Source organism: Malaya genurostris, chromosome 2 (genome assembly GCF_030247185.1).
Source record: "Malaya genurostris strain Urasoe2022 chromosome 2, Malgen_1.1, whole genome shotgun sequence".
In the NCBI taxonomy this organism is placed as follows: Eukaryota; Metazoa; Arthropoda; class Insecta; order Diptera; family Culicidae; genus Malaya; species Malaya genurostris.
Genome location: NC_080571.1, coordinates 7,958,758 through 7,977,739, shown reverse-complemented (window position 1 = coordinate 7,977,739; position 18,982 = coordinate 7,958,758). Strand labels below are relative to the sequence as shown.

The window sequence follows — 18,982 nt, the reverse complement described above, 5'->3', positions numbered from 1 at the left end:
GACGACGACGATGATGACGAGAACTGCGACAACGACCACGGTGACTACAGTTCCAGCGTGGAACTGCGAACCAAATATTGACTAATTTATGATCCGGGCCGAATGTAAATATGAATCTACACTCCGAGCCTGGACTGATGCTTTCTGCGGCGTCGATTTATTTTCATTACTATTGCTGATGTCCTCTGGTGACCGAACGAACGCTCGACAGTTCGCACAGTCGCTGCTCACTGCTGGACGACACAGGATTCCTTTTAGTTCGACTTTGACATTACGTAAGCTGAGGTTTCTAATCCAGATCAACTGTCTGTGCTGTTTGGCGAGGGATAGGAAACAGTCTTCAAAACCAAGAGCTCGTTCGACTGTCTATCCATAACTCATAGGCGAGCGAGCGAGCGAACGAACTGGCGGGGGCCATGTGTTGCCAGTTGTCTACTTGCAGGCGAAAAAATAATCCTTTTCCTGAAGGGATTTCGTTCTCAGTTGTTTTTTTTTCTCTGTTATTCCACAACTGCCTCTCTGGCCAACGACCGACAGTGTGAATGTCTAATGTTGCTCAGGTTTCAGTTCCGATTCCGGTGCCATGTCCTCAACTGGCAACCGAAAAAAGGACCACACGACCAACGCCAGCGCCTAGATGTATGTAAATAGATATAAATTTTATAAATATACGTGCCAAGCGGTGAACGGGTGGTAGGAGGCTTTCAGATATTACTTGATGAGTCCTTCCCGGCCAGATGCTGGTGAGAACATCTCTTGCCGGAGAAAGATAGAGAGAAAAAATCCGGAACGAGAAGCCAAAAAATGATATATACCTCTTGGTATTACCATTTCAAATCACTCGACCGTTACTTTCTGTTTCATGTGCTTTTTCGGCAAATATCAGTCGGTTCGGACTCGTACAATGATGTCTACCCGAAAAACCCAGAAAAAAAACCGGCAGGCGGCAGCCAGCAGCAGCAGCATCATCAAGATTATCTATCACATTATTCTCGAATTCGTGGTTACCTCTTCCCAACCGATGGCGGAGCGCAGAAACGACATCCACTCATCCTCGTCAGACCTCGCTCAAGTACCCTGTCCTGGCACGGCCCGTCCCGACCCCCGGCACAACAACAACAACATCAGCAGCGTCAAACGAGCGCGACCAGCACCGGGGAAAATATTGAAAAATATTATTTATTTGTACATTTACAACTCGGTAATGTAATTGCGTTCGTTCGAACCACGGGACCGGAAGAGATGAGATGAGAGTTCCTATCCCGGGTATCGATCTATGCCAGCTCCGGTTGGTTTGGTCGGAGATAGGGTAGGGTAAAAAAAAACTGCCATGCCGTAATTAAAAGCAGGAGACAGCACTTGAAAGTTTGCCACCACTTGAATTTTAACGATTTGTCCTCTATTCAACGGACTCCCATCGGGCGTGCAGGGCAAATGACGAACGCGGCTTTCCATAATTTTCCATCCATTCCGTCTATCCGACGAACCGACCGACCGACATCAATCTATTGAAATTGATACACTCATTACCGACTCAGCGGCAAGGCTGAGGCTGGCGGTCGCGATGAGCTGCTGAACGGTGTCATTACCCTGATTAATTCAGGTGCACAATCTGCATGAATGTGCTTTTGAGTATGGATATCTGTGCGCATTTTCTATAATTATTTGCATTCATCGAAGGGGCGGAGTTTTGTGCCGGTTGTCGTACTGTTTTGCTTAGTGAGGTGTTACGGAATAATTACGCGAACGAAGAAAAAAATCAAGTATACTGCCCGGAAGAGGTGACGAAGTTCCTGCATCCGATTGCCCGGACATTTGCTTCCCTGTTCAAATTTGAATTGATCGCTCAGAGTAGGAAGTATTTCAATATATTTCTGTTTAATATGTTTCGACTAAACCTTTCATTGATCATCAGTTAGTCGTAATTTGAAGTTGTTGAAAAATTCCGCATTAGAAAAATCCGGTGTCGGTGGTAAAAAAGTAAAAGACACCTCGCAAGCCTGTTGTCGTATGTTCGAATCCCGATCTGACAGGATTCTTACTGACAGTAGGGTTCTTCCACTAGCCATGCAATTATTCTGTACACTTTGGAAACGAAGTTTTGGATCACCGATTTTATTGCGTTTCGTTTCATCAGTAGTGTGTCGCGAAAATAATCACCAACAGAAGAAAAGGTAGAAAACTCAAGATCGACTGGCTTCGATTTGGAAACTTTGCACACATCCTAAGTATGACAAACAAATGGTTTTGCACAGGTGAAAGCCTATTCGACTCAAGACTCAAGTTTGCACAGGAATGCCAATTCGACTCAGGACGTATTTTTGGAAAAGGTTTATTCTGTTTTTTTTTGCATATACATTCCGCAAATCGTGGTAACTCCGAAACTATTAATTTTACAAAAATGGTGTCCCCGATGAAGTTGTACGAAGTTGAACTCTGAAAAAAAAAAAACGTTGTTCGCTTTCTCAAGAAACAGACAATTTAAATTACTTAAACAACTTTTATGAAAAATGTTTTTTTTTTCATCAACATTTTCAGTTTAATTTCATCATCAAAACAAATTCTTTACGTTCGGACGATTTGAAAGAAATGCTTACAAAATATATCATTATCCCAACGTTTTCCTTTTCGTTTTTTGTAACTTTAGGAATGTTTTTACGTTTCACATTCAGCTCATCAGTGCACTGCAACAGATTATGTTGAACTGCTAATGCCACCTCACGGATGGAACTACCGAAATTAGCTCTGCGTCTAATTCATATTACTGTTTTTGAATTAGTTGATTTTAACAACAAAATTTCCAAAATAACTATTGATTTAGTTGAAATTTAGATTTTTTTGCTGAAAAAAACTCTTGTTTTTAGAAAATGTGTTTAGTTGGACACAAACCAGTAATATCTCAATCCAACACGAAATTCTCATTGACAATTAATTTTGTGATAAAAATCAGGAAATTTGACTCTATCACCATCATTGCTGAAAGACAGCACAAAGAAAACAGAAATTAAATTGGTTTTATTAACAAGTTTTTGAGCCAAAAACTCATGAGAATTGTCAAAGCAAAACAATCAATTAAAAAGCTAAAAAGGATAGTCTTGTTGAAACTGCTTGCAAATTATTTTGATGTTTTTCGCATTTGTTACGATATATCCATATTTAAATTTCTTAACCGTTATGTAAAAATGTCGTAAACTGTTAGTGGAAAGTGTATTTATTCAGAATTTTCGCGCATTTGATGCGATTGTGCGTAATAATGCTTTTGCGTGGAACAGTGAAGTGAGTTTCGAATGTTGCACGTTATTTGAATATGTCAAACGAAGTTTTTTGTTTCTTCCCACCTTCCGGACTACGCCGTCTGGTGTACTACTGCGAGCTAACAACCAGTCGTCAACCAGTTCGGACGCGTTTTTAATTTGCTCCAAGAGTCGCGGTGCGCGAGTTTATTTAATTTGCTTTTTAATCAAAACAGTATTGCTTTTTGTTTATTATTCACTATGACCTGCGAAATTTGTGCTTTGGATACCACCGTCGACTCGGTTATGTGGACATGTGTTGGATGCCCACGAAAATTTCACGCCACCTGTGTTGGAGTGTCTATTCAGCGGGGTTCACTGCGGAGAAGGGATAGAAGAGTTATTGACGTAAACTCTTATATACTGCCGTGCTGTGAGTCCTGTCAAGAGCTTGTTAACGCAAAAATGGACCTCGATAGACTAGTTGAACAACAAAAGCTTCTTGAACGTCAACTCCATTCAAACACGGAAGTTGTGCATAAACTTTCGATGCAACAAGAGAAGCCAAGCTTAGTTCATGAGGCTATAGATGCCCAAGAAATATTGCTTACGACTATAAAAAATGAATTGATTTCAATAAACAAAAATAGCAGCTTGACCGGCAGTGTTGTTGCCATTAAAAACCATGTCACCTCATTGTTCGATACAGCAATGTCAGCAATGAAGGAAAACGTGTACAATGACTTAAAAAAACTGACTAACTGAATAACGAGCTAAACCATATCAACCAGCTATCTCTTGATACTGCGGCCAGCTGCACCATGAACGTAAGTTCGACATTGGCCATTGACATTCTTGACGAAATCAAGTCTTTGTCAAAACATTTGGTAGCAGCGAAGAAACCTGTGCAAATACCAGTGTCCAATGCCTCAGGCCTCAGTTTGGCGGCAGAATTATGCAAAGTAGATAATTCTGGATGGCGCTTTCTTGGCACTAAAAAAGTATGGAAATCGGACTGGAGTGACTACGATGCGCGAGAATCTAGAAGACTACATCAGCAGAAACAAGCTGCAAAAGCTAGAAGTCACAAAAAGCAAAAGAAGTTATTCAAGAATTTGAAAATGAACAACACTGTAAACAACAGCAGCAACAATTTAAGAAATCATAGTAATTACAATGAGAATTGCAATATTCGTGGCTCATGTTATCCTAGTAATGATCATCTAATACGAAGACAACCCAACAGCGTCCTCCCACCAGACAGAGTACTTCTTGCTGCTGCGAAAGACCGCTTTTCTAGACCGTTAGCAAATAATAGACCAACCATTCAATTCCAAAGAGGTGAGATATTGAATCCATATCCAGCGAATGACTCACGACGATCGCCGCAACGATGCAACCCGATGACTCCAAAAGGTGCGTCAGCTACTTTGTACGGCGCGCTCAATTCTCAACACTCTTGTTTTCGGCGTCATTGACACACCCCTTAGGAGAAGAAAACGACGACAACTCTATTGATTATAATGCTTATCATCCAAATGCTGCACAATTTAATAAGTCATCATTGGAGGTCATAGTTTATGGCCAGAATTTTAATAGAATGAAAAGTGCGTTGAAAATGACTGAAATTTGTAATAAAATATTAAGTAGTTCTTATGCAATAATCTTAGCTACAGAAACAAGCTGGGATGAAAGTGTTAGGAGTGAAGAAGTTTTCGGCAATAATTACAATGTGTTCAGAGATGATCGCGATTTACAAATGTCTGATAAGAGATCGGGTGGTGGAGTACTAATTGCTATTTCTACAAAATTTAATGCTGAGATCATAACCACTAGAAAAATTAAAGAATTCGAGCACGTATGGGTGAAAACTCGTCTGGCAGAGGAAACACATATTTTCTGCTCAGTGTATTTTCCCCCAAACAACACCCGTAAAGAAGTATATGAAAAGTTTTTCCAGAGTGCTGAAGAAATCATAACTAACCTTCCTTCCGAAGTGAAAGTACACATTTATGGTGACTTCAATCAACGTGACATTGACTTTTTCCCAGACTCAGAAAATGAGAGCATCCTCCTACCAGTGGTAGGAGAAAATGAAACCCTCCAATATATCTTTGATCAAGTTGCATGCTTAGGACTCAACCAAATTAATTACGTTAAAAATCAGCAAAACTGTTACTTAGATTTTTTACTAACAAATTCACAAGAAGACTTCTGTCTTACCGAATCCCTTACCCCCTTATGGAAAAATGAAAGATTTCACACTGCAATTGAGTTGTCCATATTTATTCATGAGTATAATAGACCCGATGAATATGAGTATGACGAGGTCTTTCAGTATGACTTGGCAAATTATGATAACATAAAGTTAAAATTAAGTAACATTGATTGGCAAACCATTTTCAGGGAGTCTAATGTTGAAACTTCTGTGGAAATGTTTTATAAGATCTTATTTGATACTATTAATGATCAGGTACCTTTTAAGAGAATCAGACGACGACTTAACTATAAATATCCAATATGGTATAATGATAACATTAAAAATCTAAAAAATCGAAAACAGAAGGCCCATAAAAAATATAAAAGAGACAGTAGTAGCGTCAACTTAGGAACTTACTTACAAACTTGTGATCAATTGAATCTGGCAATTGAAATCGCTTCCGAGGAGTACTATTCAAAAACGGAGAGTGAAATCAAATCTTGCCCGAAGAATTTCTTCAATTACGTAAAACAAAAACTGAAATCTAATAATTTTCCCTCAAAAATGTTTTTCAAGGATAAGATTGCAGACAACTCGGAAGATATTTGTACACTATTTGCAAATTACTTCCAAGAAACCTATACTACGTTTTCCGAAGAGGATCGAAACCGTGAATATTTTAATTTCTTCCCTGAACATGCTTGTGACATTAATATTCATAACATTAGCGTCCAAGATATTATGCAAGCGCTAAATAAATTAGATATCTCTAAAGGTCCCGGACCTGATGGAATTCCTCCCATATTCATGAAAAAACTATCGTTAGAACTAGCCACACCCTTGTTTTGGCTTTTCAATAAATCACTCATGACCGGTATTTTTCCTAAAATATGGAAGGACTCCTATTTGGTACCGATTTACAAAAGTGGAAAAAAATCAGATGTGTGTAATTATCGAGGAATTGCAATTATCTCCTGCATTCCTAAACTTTTTGAAGCGATAATCAATGAAAAGATGTTTTATCAAGTTAAAAATAGAATCACTAATATGCAGCATGGATTTTTTAAGGGTCGCTCAACTAATACAAATTTACTCGAATTTGTCAATTACTCACTGGCTGCTATGGATAAGGGTAATTACATAGAAGCTCTCTATACTGACTTCAGCAAAGCATTTGATCGCATTGATATACCTATGTTATTATTCAAACTACAAAAAATAGGAACTGGTCCTGAACTACTCAAATGGCTTGAGTCGTATTTGACTGATCGTCAGCAAATGGTTCGATTTAAAGGGAGGATATCCAACCATGTCCTAGTAACCTCAGGAGTTCCACAAGGTTCTCATCTAGGCCCTCTCTTATTCATTTTATTTGTAAACGATATATCTCTTATTTTAAAACACATAAAAGTGTTGATTTATGCCGATGACATGAAACTCTTCCTAGAAATAAAAAGTGATGTAGACAAGGTGGTATTTCAAGATGAAGTGCAAACGTTCCATGTCTGGTGTAACAAAAGCCTTTTGAAACTAAATGTCAATAAATGTAAAGTAATAGCTTTCAGTAGGAAACAAAACACACCAGATATCACAATTAAACTAGGCGATCAAACAGTAGAAAGATGTATTAGAATTAGAGATCTAGGAGTAATTTTAGATAAAAAGTTGACTTTCATCGATCACTATAATACGATAATAGGCAAAGCTAATAACATGCTTGCATTTATAAAACGCTTCAGCTATAATTTTTGCGATCCTTACACGATTAAAACATTATATATTGCCTACGTAAGGTCTATACTTGAATATTGTAGCATTGTTTGGTCCCCATTCTCAATCACTCACAAGGAACGTATAGAATCAGTTCAAAAGCAATTCCTATTATTTGCACTCCGTAAGTTAGGTTGGGCAAGATTTCCTCTACCATCATACAAAGCTCGTTGCATGCTCATTGACATCCACACACTAGAAGAGCGTCGAGAACAATTAATGGTTTCATTCATACATAACATCGTTACACATCGGGTTGATTCATCTGTACTTCTGTCTAAACTTAATTTTTATATACCTTCCCGACAATTACGAAACCGAGCTATATTCTATATAAGTCATTATCGTACCAACTATGCTAAATTTGGCCCATTAAATCAAATGATGTCAACTTATAATAAGCATTGCGGAGCAATTGACTTTACAATGACGACAGCCCAGCTCAAACAATATTTTAATTCAATACGACCTAGGTCCTAGAACATAATGCACATTAATGTTTATTTTAGAAAATATCACACGTGTTAAAATGTAATCAATACAATGTAATGGTCTACTATAGTTTGACGACAAATAAATAAATAAATAAGTATTCGGTTCTTATTTTCCGAGTGCTCAAAGTTTTCAGTGAGAGAGTTGATTTCGCGCAGTAAAATGACGCATCTATACCTGTAAATATAGAAAAGACAAGCGCGACTGAAAAATTCTTTTCGGTAGTAGTGTGCCATCTAGTGGCTAGTAGTCATTACAGTGTTAGCGTTTTTTAGGTGACAGCGCGCCATATAGCTGCAGATTGCAGAAGCCAATTCAACCATTCATGTTGGTTGAAAACAACATTTTATTTTTCTAATTCAACTAAAAAATTAGTTGAATGGGAATTGAGTGTGCCTTAGCTAAAAAATGACAGCACGTTTACTTTTGGATTCAACTAAAAAATAGCCATTTCAACTAATATTTTATTATTATTAAGATGATGAGAACTAAAAAATCTAAATTAGCAAAAGCAAGATTTTTTGAGTTATCTAAAAAAATAACTAACTAAAATCAGAAAATCAACTAATTTTTTCGCCAAAATGTTGATTTCGGTCTTTCAGTGTATAATCCACTAATGCACTGATGAGCTGAATGCGAAACGTAAAAGTATTGAAATTAGTCATGTGCGCTTTAACACAAACCGGTACCCATGAGGTACCAAAACCCCTGAATGGCTACTTTGGGAAGTTCTATAGCTTTACAAGTTTTGACTTTAAACAACCAACAAAAACTAAAACAAAATATCAAATAAAAACGTTAACGTCCTCGAAAATACTTCATCTCCGACTTATTTCTCAATATTTTCCAACGGAGCTAGCCTAATGCTCATTCTTCAAAAACACGAACGCGAGTGCACTTCAGGAGCGTGTTTGATCATGCAGATGCGGAATCACATGGCTTGGACTTTTGGAGTAGAAATGATTACCGTTACGATTACGATTACGATTACTACACGAAATCGTTGTAAAATGGTCTCACTTTCACAAGAGCATTAAAACCATGGCTAAAACCAATGATTTTGAGCTTCAATTGCTTCTAAATCCACCTTTTTGCCCGAAATGGTTCTCTCGGATATATCTGCTCTAGAGGGAATCAAACCCATTAAACATAGTAGGGATTAGGAAATCACTGCGTGATAAATCAGGCTGGCAGCTTTCGTATGAAAAAAAACCTGTTTCAATCCACCTAGTGGTGTAATGATGCCTTTCTCATATCAATCATATATAGTACTGTGGCATTCTTCAAAATAATTTCCTTCGATTCTTAAAAGAATAACCGGAATCGGTTTGTTTGACCGTCTACTGATAAAAACTGTCAAATGGAGAAAATTTAAGGTCGATTTAGAAAACTTTTTACGATTTTTCGCTCTTTTCAGTGATGGTATAAACGTTTTAACACACTTTACCCTATATTTGCGGATCCGGAAGTCGGATCCGAATGAAATACAGGAATTACGTATGGGACCATAGGACCTTTCATTTGAACCTAAGTTTGTGAAAATCGGTCGCGTCATCTATAAGAAAAGTTAGAACACATATTTTAATTTTTTGCGCATTTTACTCCATAACTCCGGAACCAGAAGTCGGATCCAAATAATATTCAGGAATTTTGTACACAAGACCTTTCATTTGAATCTAAGTTTGTGAAAATCGGTTCAGCCATCTCCGAGAAAAGTTAGTGCAAAAAAACGTTACATAAACACATACGCACACACACACACACACACACACACACACTCAGAGACATTTTGCGTACTCGACGAACTGAGTCGAATAGTATATGACACTCGGCTTTCTGGGCCTCGGTTTAAAAGTCGGTTTTCACAGTGATTGCATAACCTTTCTATATGAGAAAGGCAAAAACGAATCATATTTTTAAAATTTAAAACCGTGGCAAAATAAACGACAAAAATAATTAAATTGTACTGGATTACCGGAAAGCGAAAGTGTGCACAAGCTTGCCATAGTTGGGCAAGATTCTGCAGAAGAGAAATATATGCTGCCGCTGGATCCCGCACACATTTATTTATAACTGAAAAGACGAACGCAAGCGCACCGCGAGTACATGTTTGGCTGGATTCATTATTAAACGCCAGAGAACAGAATGATTACCCGATAATCGTACTTCGAAGCGACACGAGTGCCTGAAAGGAAGGCTCAATGGGTCGGAAACATCATGATGCCGGGTTTCTGGGATTGTCAGAGTATACTTTTGGAGTATACCTCAATGCAAGTACGAGGTCTGTTCAAAAAGTACCCGGAATTCTCATTTTTCTAAAAAAATATTTATTTATTCGTCTACATCTATATGGTCCCCTTCACAGTAATCCCCCCTAGATATAATACACTTATGCCAGCGTTTTTTCCAGTCTTCGAAACACCCCTGATAGTCACTTTTTGTAATGCTCTGTAGCACTCTCAGCGATTCTGCCTTTATCTCTTCAATCGATGAAAAACGCAGTCCTTTCATGGGTCTCTTCAAAAAAATCACACGGAGCGATATCTGGTGAATAAGGAGTTTGGGGCATGATTAAAGTCTTGATTTTAGCCAAAATTCTTGATCAAAATTCAGCAGTTTTGGAACGAAATTTGCTGCCACTCGTTTCATGCCCAAAACCTTTGAAAAAATATGATGGTATGAGTCAACTGATATGCCAACTTCATCAGCAACTTCTCTAATAGTGATTCGGCGATCATCCATAATCATTTTTTCCACTTTTCCCACATTTTCATCGATTATTGACGTGCTGGGTCGACCGGAGCGTTCGTTGTCTTCAACGTCTTCGCGGCCATCTTGGAAACGCTGATACCACTCGTAAACACTTGTTTTTTTCATAGCAGACTCACCGTAGGCTCTCTGTAACATTTCGCACACTTGGTTACACTTTATTTCATTTTTCACGCAAAATTTAATACAAATTATTTGACTCTTCAATTCTTCCATTGTTTAAACTAACAAAAATCGCCGAGCTCAAAAAAACACGTCTACACCAGGCGCTACAAGACAGAATGTAAACAATGAATACAGCTGAAAATTTCACCATACATTAGGGACATATGTACCAACACAATAAAAAAAAATTTTGACCACCGGACTCTCCAGACGCGCACAATTAAAAAATTCCGGGAACTTTTTGAACAGACCTCGTATTAGCGTGCATTAATAAAGCGATTAAAGCGATTAAAGACCGAAATGAACGGACCTTACATGAAGCCTATGAGCAATTTCAACCATGGTTGAAATCTTTGAAATTTCTGTTCTCAAACCTGAAGTCATATCTGAAAAATCGATGTGAGTTTCGTTTTGTAATTTTTAACCGCTAGTTTCGAAACCTAAAACCGAAACAAGTATAGCCAAAGTAAGTTTGTATGGTCATCAACTAATATACCTACAAATTTAGAAGATGTTTTCTGTTCTCCGCGAATCGAAGCAAGAGAGCTATCCCGGCCCACTTCTCAAAATCTGTCACATCATCACAAGTCTTGTGGATTTTTGTGCCCTTGAAATGGACGTTTAGAAGGTCTTAGACATCTGAGACAGAAACGTTAAGTTAAACGTTAAGAAATGTAATACAATAACCTCCTCTCGTTAAAAGTCAAAACAATTTATTTAACTACTTAATGGTGATAGTTCCAGTAGAAAAGTTAAAAGTTTCTGTTCAAAACGCCGGTAAAAGGCGCACCGAAAATTATGTACATAAGAAATATTTAGTAACATTTTTTTTATCTGAGGGTCCCTCCCGAAACGAAATCCTGGGTACGTGCCTGCTTCGACTGATGCGTTTAGACCGAACAATAATATAAATGCGACTCCGTTTTGACAATTGCCAAACTCGCAACACGAAATTCATTGCGACTTATTTTGAAGCACTTGAGTATAGATAGCCTATATTCAAAAGTTTTACATTCAAATGAACTCTCTTGATCAAAATAACAAAAAACCATGATTCTAACCTACAACCTTCACAGATTCGAATGGGATGAAGCATGTGCTACGTACTACATGTGAAGTTCCAGGTTTAGCACACTCGATCTAACTAATTTATTTTCTTAGAATAATTTTGCACTATTTTGGAATAGAATTTGTTCATTTTGTTCATTCATTTCTCTCGATTCGTTGTCACATCAAAAGCTCTCAAAGCAAGTCAAACGAAATTCCACTATCAATGGCAAAGTTATACAATCGGCAGATGTCATGATGAAACCTGCTGGCGCCTTGATGTTCCATCGCACATTTTAGCCAGTTATCAGTGGCAACTGAATAAAAAAAACAGACTTCGAACTGGAGACAACCACAACAAAAGCCCGAATCGGACAATAAAATTCTCTGTCCACACTGTCCGACCCTATACAAAGAGTACTTTTGCGGCTTAGACTCCCAAACTTCTCTGTTCGGAACCGGTCAGGCAAAGATTTCAGCAACATACAAAAAAAAAACAATAACGCCAGGCAGACTACCAACAACAATAATCTATACCCTATTTATGAATATGTAGATTCCACTCCGTGACATTCCTTTCTCCCTCCCCACCATCCATTACATTACTGTAAGTATTCTAACCCCCCTCGCCCTCTCATGACCGGGAATTAGTTGTCTGGATTTTTTTACACCGTGAACTTGAAAGGGCCCAGTAGTATGGAGGGGATCAAAACGATCGCCAAAATTGAAAAATTATGTCCTTTTCTTTATGTTCCGGCACTCGTCCGAATCGTCGCGGCGCTCGGCAAGCCCCAGTCCGTTAAAGCGAAAGCAACAGCAGGGGCCATTATTGCGGTCGTCATTAGCTCCACGCGGTCAGTGTCCTATTCCTACCCCCTCCACCCCACTCAAGCTCCCTCTACTCAACCAGCAGGAGCTATCAAAAGACTCACCACACACATATTCGATGTTGTTGATATACATTTTTTTTGCGCTACCCAACAAACGCTGCTGCCTTTCGCATGATTACTATTATTTCGCTTGTTATTCGCCACTGGCCTTTTATTTTCGTGAATCGCACCGAAAGGAACAATCCTATGCTTTTACCATTATTGTCATTTGTCAAAAATGTCGGTGAGTTTTACGATCGATTTTTCTACCTACCCGCGCTGCCTGCCAGTCTCCTGCTGAGCTCGAGAACCGAATTCAAAATACCGTACGCCGGATGGGAATTGCGTGAAGTGGTGGACTGGGATTGGTGGAAGGGGTGGTGGGTTGGTGGCGCAGAGTAAGACAGTTATTAATAAATTTGATGAGTTTTCTATGTTTCGTCTGATTTCTGGGTTTAAAATTGTCGAAATTAGTTTCCTTCCCCCATTCCAGCCTTTCGGCGCCGGCCAATTGTGTTGAACAACCGTAGAACTGCTCTGATTGTTGCGAGAATGAAATACTTTGCAAGAACTTTCTTTTGATTGAGCCAACCGGCAGGTTCAACAGCAATTTGATTGAGCTTCTTACTGTGGTGAAATTCCTATCCATCCGCAGTTCCACCCGCAGCCACCCAGCCACTAGTCCGCTGTCAAAATCGATGGCGCTTTGTTTTCTTCAATTTGGAGGAATTCAACTGAAAAGAGAGATGTTTTCGCTCTTTCCAGGAACAAGTTTCAGCCCCCACCCAATCTCAAAGCTCAAACGAACCAGAATTGGGGATATTAATTTCTCATCATATATCTTACATCTGTCGGCGGAGGGTCGGTGGCAGAGGTGCACTTTATACAAGCGATAGTTGAAAATTTCTCTGTCTGAAAATGAGCAAAGATTTAAACGAAATTTACGCTCCATTCCATACCATCCGACTTTCGACTGACAGCATCAAACCGATTTGATGTTTCCGAAATATCCTTTTCTTCCCAGAGCCTGCCTGCCTGCCTGACTGACTGACTGACTGCCGGTGGAACTCAAGCGAAAGGATTTGCGGTATCGTATTTAGAATTTTGATTTATCGCCTCCCCGCCTCCTGGGGGTGGGCGAGGCGGGTTTTCGGAAGGCGAATACTACGTGAAAATTAATGAAACAGATCAGAATCGAATCGGAGGTGAATTTGTTACTGATGCTGCCATTTTCACTGTGAAGTTTACCATAGCGAATACGACAGACAAACACACGTACGCAGAAGGGGGTGGGAAAACTAGCAGTCATTGAACGATTTCCTTCGGTTGCAAAATCCGGCCAGATTGGGAGTGAGCGAAGATTTATTCTAGCATTCCTGGCATTCGATTGCTCGATGCCTTTGCCGCCTTTCGTAAGGTGGTGTCGTCTGTGATTTGAATTCCAATTTGACAGCTGCCTTTCGGGGTAGAAGTGAGTTCGGTCGGTGGAAGTAAATCGACCCGTCGTTACTCGCAAAGCGCAAGAAAGTCGCAAATAAACAGACCATTTATATTTATAACTATTTAATAGATATACAATAAGACGACATGACGGCAAATTAATTAATTTCGGAATGTATAGGATTCGTATGTGTGTGTGCTGTCAATTCGCTGGCAACCGCAGGAAGAAGTTGCCTCGTACTTCGTGGCGCCAGCTTAAACAATATGACAGTATGTCAACGATAATTAATCAAGCTTATACCACCTTCTCTCTCTCTCTGTTCCATCTTCTCGATGTAGATATCGTCCCTGTTCGAAGAAGTGGCCCGGTTACGGACGGCCATTGCCAATATTCAGGAATCACACAACCTGCAAATCCAGCGGCTAGAGGATCGCCTAGAAGAGAAGCGGCAGCACATTGTGCGGTTAGAATCTCGCATCGAGAAACAGCAGGATTTCGATGATTTGAAGAAGGAAAACAAGTAAGTATCGATTCCGACCTTTCTCCGTTTATAGCCGACACGTTTTTGAATCTCATTACCCCGATAACTGAAGGCGGTAGTGATTCGTGATCATAAAAATGCGCTACCTTCAATTTTCGCTGTTTACCCACATAAACAAAAAAAAAACATAACACAACAGCTCACCCCCCGAGGGAGATATTTTCAAGCGAAAAAGAACCCCTTTTTAGGGAAATAAAATGAGATGAACATCATTGCATGCACACGCGGAAATATTCGCTCCCTCCCGATCCATCAAATTCCAACCATTTTTTCGGCGGTCGTTTTCCCGTGTTTTCGCGAACGTAAGCCCCCCCGGATTTATGTGTCAGTGGTTTTCTGCCGACAGTAGGTCAAACAATCTAACCCTTTTTTTTGTTTTATTTTTTTGCAGCATTCTGCGATCCGTGGACCTCAGTTCACCACACGACACAAAGCAGTTCCAGGAGCTGCTGCTAGAACGCACCAAAGCCCTGGCCGCCCAAACCGAAGCGATTAAGTCGTCCAATTCCGAAGGTAAGCCTAACTGTCAGTTGCTAGTCATACCCAGTCAGACAACATACTCCGATAACAACACTGACTACAATAAAAATGCAACCAACGTACAGCGGCGCCACTGCCGAAGTTTTTACCTACTATCGGCACGTTATTGATCTACTTGTTGGTATGAATAACAAATTACTTACCATTCAAGAAATCCCAAACAAGCCAACATTAAGTGACTGTTTTTTATTGGCCCCGCGCCAGTTGTAAACAAACAGCGCCGGAGGTCTCGGTACAGTTGGCAGCACTGGGCGCGAAAGACTAATAAATTTTCTCCAAAGCGCAACGAGGAACCTCGCTCCGTTAGATGTAATGATGTTTACATGTTAATGACATGTATCTTTCCACACTCCACGCACCACTCGGTCCGGGCTCGGGGCCTATCGGCACCGCGGTGAGATCGATTCCGAACAGCTGGTGCAGCGCCGCGTACGTTGGTTGCATTTTGTTGCATCTCACTCAGAAACTGTTTACCGAACTGTTCTTCCCAAACTCTCTCATCAACATCATCATCATCATCATCATCATACTTCCTATTCGCCAGTGCGCACGAACTTATCAAAGTTTGACAATCGCACGATTGACCTCAATTTTCGTAGCTTTCCTCAATCCTAGCCTCCTACGCGCCAAACCTCGATGAGCTATTGTATGCCAACCGGCGACTCTTTCGTCACTCATTCACCTCGAAGCATCGAAAACTGGAGTATTATTTTTATTAGTTTTCAGATTTTCCTACCACCCACTCGAAACCCCCTGACAAAACAGCAGCAGAAGCAACACACACACGCGGAGACCCCCCGAAACCTGCTGCCGAGCACTGTTGTTTCCATTCTCACATTAATAAAAAAAAACTTTTAAATTAAACACAGAAAATCTCCCACGCGCTCTCAATCACACTCTCCTTCCGTCCTGCCGCATCTTTCCTATTGAACCAACACAGAAAAAAAAACACAGTGCCAAACTCCAATAAAAATAAAATCAAATTTTACGGGGAGCTGATGATTGTTTGAACAATAACCTCTGCAGCAGAAACAAGAAAAAAAAGCGAACATCCCGTATCAGATTTTCCCTGACCCCACTTCGATTTGCGGTAGTTTTTAATTAAAATCAAAATTAAAAATCTTATCTCTGAAGCGTCGCTTTTTTTTGACGGATCACACTTTTTCTGCTTGCGCATCAGCCAGCCTGGGAACAAAATCTGCCGACTACCGGCGCAAAAGAGCGATCACGTCTTCCAAGAGTTTATTGAATTCAAATTACACATCACACACACCCCCCGCACGCACGCACCCACCCAACCGGAGAGCATCCAAGCGTGCCTTGCGTGGGTGCTACCACGAAACAAACCATCCTCAGCTCCCCCGATTGCATCGCAGTTGGCTATAGCCGATGATGGAATTATTGAAATTTATGGCTTCTGTTATTGTTATTCTGCTCTATTCAGTTCGATTTCATGGGAAAATAAACATGTTTTACATAAGTTTGCTTGCTTTTCGCCACTCCGTGTTGTTAGTTGTTGTATTGCTTTGTTTTTTGTTTTGTTTTTTTTTTTTTTGTTTTGTTTCGAACCGGGGAACACTGGAGCCGTGCCGTGCCGTCCTCCTGTTAATGTGTTACCCTCTCTTTCTTTTGTTCCTACTCGCCTCGTTACAGGATCTCCAACGAGCGGTCAGCCGAAGCCCGCTTCGTCGCCACCGACGAGCAGCTGCAGCACCGCACTAGTCACCTCTCATGCTAACGCTTGTAACGCCAATAACGACCCGCCCAACAATTATAACAGCATTAGCAACAATAACAACAATAGCAACAAAAACAACAACAACAACTACAACAGTAACAATAGCACCGGTTTAAGCAACCACAATCAAAATAGCACCAGTAGTAATGAAACCAACCTCAGTACCATGGCTGGAGCCCCGAGCCGACCGGGTTCAAGTCCGAACGTTGTGCCGTCTCCTTGCTCTGGTGGTGTTGGTGGATCTACCGGCGTTACCCCAACCGGTAGCCAAAGCCTAGCCCAACTCAACTCCATACTCCCACCTCCGCTGCACAACGTTGAACAGTTTAGCTCGTTTCTGGGTGAAGAAATTGTCAGCACCTGGCGACGTGGTCTGGAGCTGCCACCACCCCCTCCAGGACTGGCTGCGGCTGCCGCAGCGGCCGCAGCAGCTGCCGCCGCCGCCGCTCGCAACCATCCACAGTTACTAATGAACCATCATCCACCCACAGATCTAGCCCATCACGATCAGGACAAAGCTAGTTCCCATCATGAAAATTCCTCGAGCGCCAGCACACCAATCCTGCAAGACACTTCCCGCCACGACGAACATCTGAACGGCGGTGGTCTGACCCCGATGCGGATGTCCAAAAGTCCCCTCGAAGACAACAACAATACCCTGGGACCGCTACCGCACTCGGGTTCCGGGCTGATACAGGGTCTACCGTTTCACTTCCAAGATCGGGGTCCATTCCGGTTCGCGGATGATCTTCAGCTACCGCCCGGATCGATGGTTGGTCGCCTCGGAGATTCTCTCATCCCCAAAGGTGATCCGATGGAAGCTAGACTTCAGGAAATGCTCCGGTACAACATGGACAAGTACGCCAATCAGAATCTGGACACGCTGCACATATCGCGACGAGTTCGCGAGCTGCTCTCCGTGCACAACATCGGTCAACGTTTGTTCGCCAAGTATGTGCTGGGTCTCTCGCAAGGTACCGTATCCGAACTGCTATCCAAACCGAAACCGTGGGACAAACTAACCGAAAAAGGACGCGATAGCTATCGGAAGATGCATGCCTGGGCGTGCGATGAAAATGCCGTCCTGCTGCTCAAGTCGCTGATCCCGAAAAAAGGTAAGTCATCGGTTATTCCAATCGTTTTTGTTACACCACCTACGTCGATTCGTAGGTTAGTTCTGTAAGCTGTTAGGGACCTTGCCCCCCGTCTTTTCCCCTGTTTGCTCGGGAGTGGAAGTCCGAGCCACCATTTTAAAATTGCCAAACGAATTCTCCGTTCCATTTCAGCTCGAAATTTGTTTCGACCGCGACGCACTCACTCGCCCAGTGTTGTTATTATATAATTTTTATTATTATCTTCATTAGGAATTGCCCCCGAGGGAACGTGAATTGTTCCTTCTGGAGCGACGGCCGATTGTGTCCCCGCCGTTCTCCTTTTGCAATGCAATGCAGCTTGAGTTCGTTCCGTTTGAGTTTCTTACCGCTCAAACCATGCAATTAAAAATTCACCATTTTTTTTTTCCTCCGAATGAGCTTCAGCACCTGTCAGACAGCGGCAGTCAGAAACGGAAAGGGCGGGGTGAACTATTCCTAAAAGACGATTTTAATATTCGAAGCTCAATGATAGCACAGCTTCCCTTGTCTTCTGCACACCCCCAAAACGACGGAATGCATCTCTCGCTTGGAATCTGGAGCAGGAGAAGTTAGCGAGCTAAAAATGTGCGCTCGGGAGCATAAATAATATTTTATTAAAAAAGTTTCTACCGGGGATCTATCGGAAAGACGATCCCGCCGTGGTGGATCGGGCACAAAGTAGCATTTTCCAGCGGTAGCATTTCGTCGACGCTATTCAAACAGATTTCACGAAACAAGCGCAAGAGCGAGCGTTGCACTTTTCATTTCTCTTGGTTCTTACTTCTTTTTTTTTGTTATTTGGTTGCTTGCTCGAGGAACATTTCAGAACCGCCGGCCGGGAAAAGGGTTTCTCGCTAGTAGTATTTATCTTCCGCCGAAGAACCTTCAATTGCAACCAGATCCCGAACGATGCAGCCCAGCCTGCCAAAAGATTAATATCAAAAATTCACCAAATTGGCAGTTCTTCCTTTGCCCAACGTAGGCTTGGTTGGTTGGTTGGTGGGTTGGTTGGTGATGAATCACTCAACAGAGAGAGAAAAAAAG

General features: G+C 41.1%; 1 protein-coding gene across 4 annotated transcripts in view; it reads left to right on the top strand.

Annotated features, from left to right (window-relative positions):
* Positions 1-18,982, top strand: part of LOC131428125 (homeobox protein cut) — a 363,609-nt gene that overhangs the window by 306,428 nt on the left and 38,199 nt on the right. For 3 of the 4 annotated variants that reach the window (XM_058591804.1, XM_058591803.1, XM_058591806.1), the window contains 3 exons: positions 14,325-14,506; positions 14,919-15,040; positions 16,721-17,920. In XM_058591804.1, the coding sequence (XP_058447787.1) occupies positions 14,325-14,506; positions 14,919-15,040; positions 16,721-17,920 (1,504 nt within the window). The remainder of the gene's footprint in view (positions 1-14,324; positions 14,507-14,918; positions 15,041-16,720; positions 17,921-18,982) is intronic. The other variant, XM_058591805.1, reaches the window with a different exon arrangement.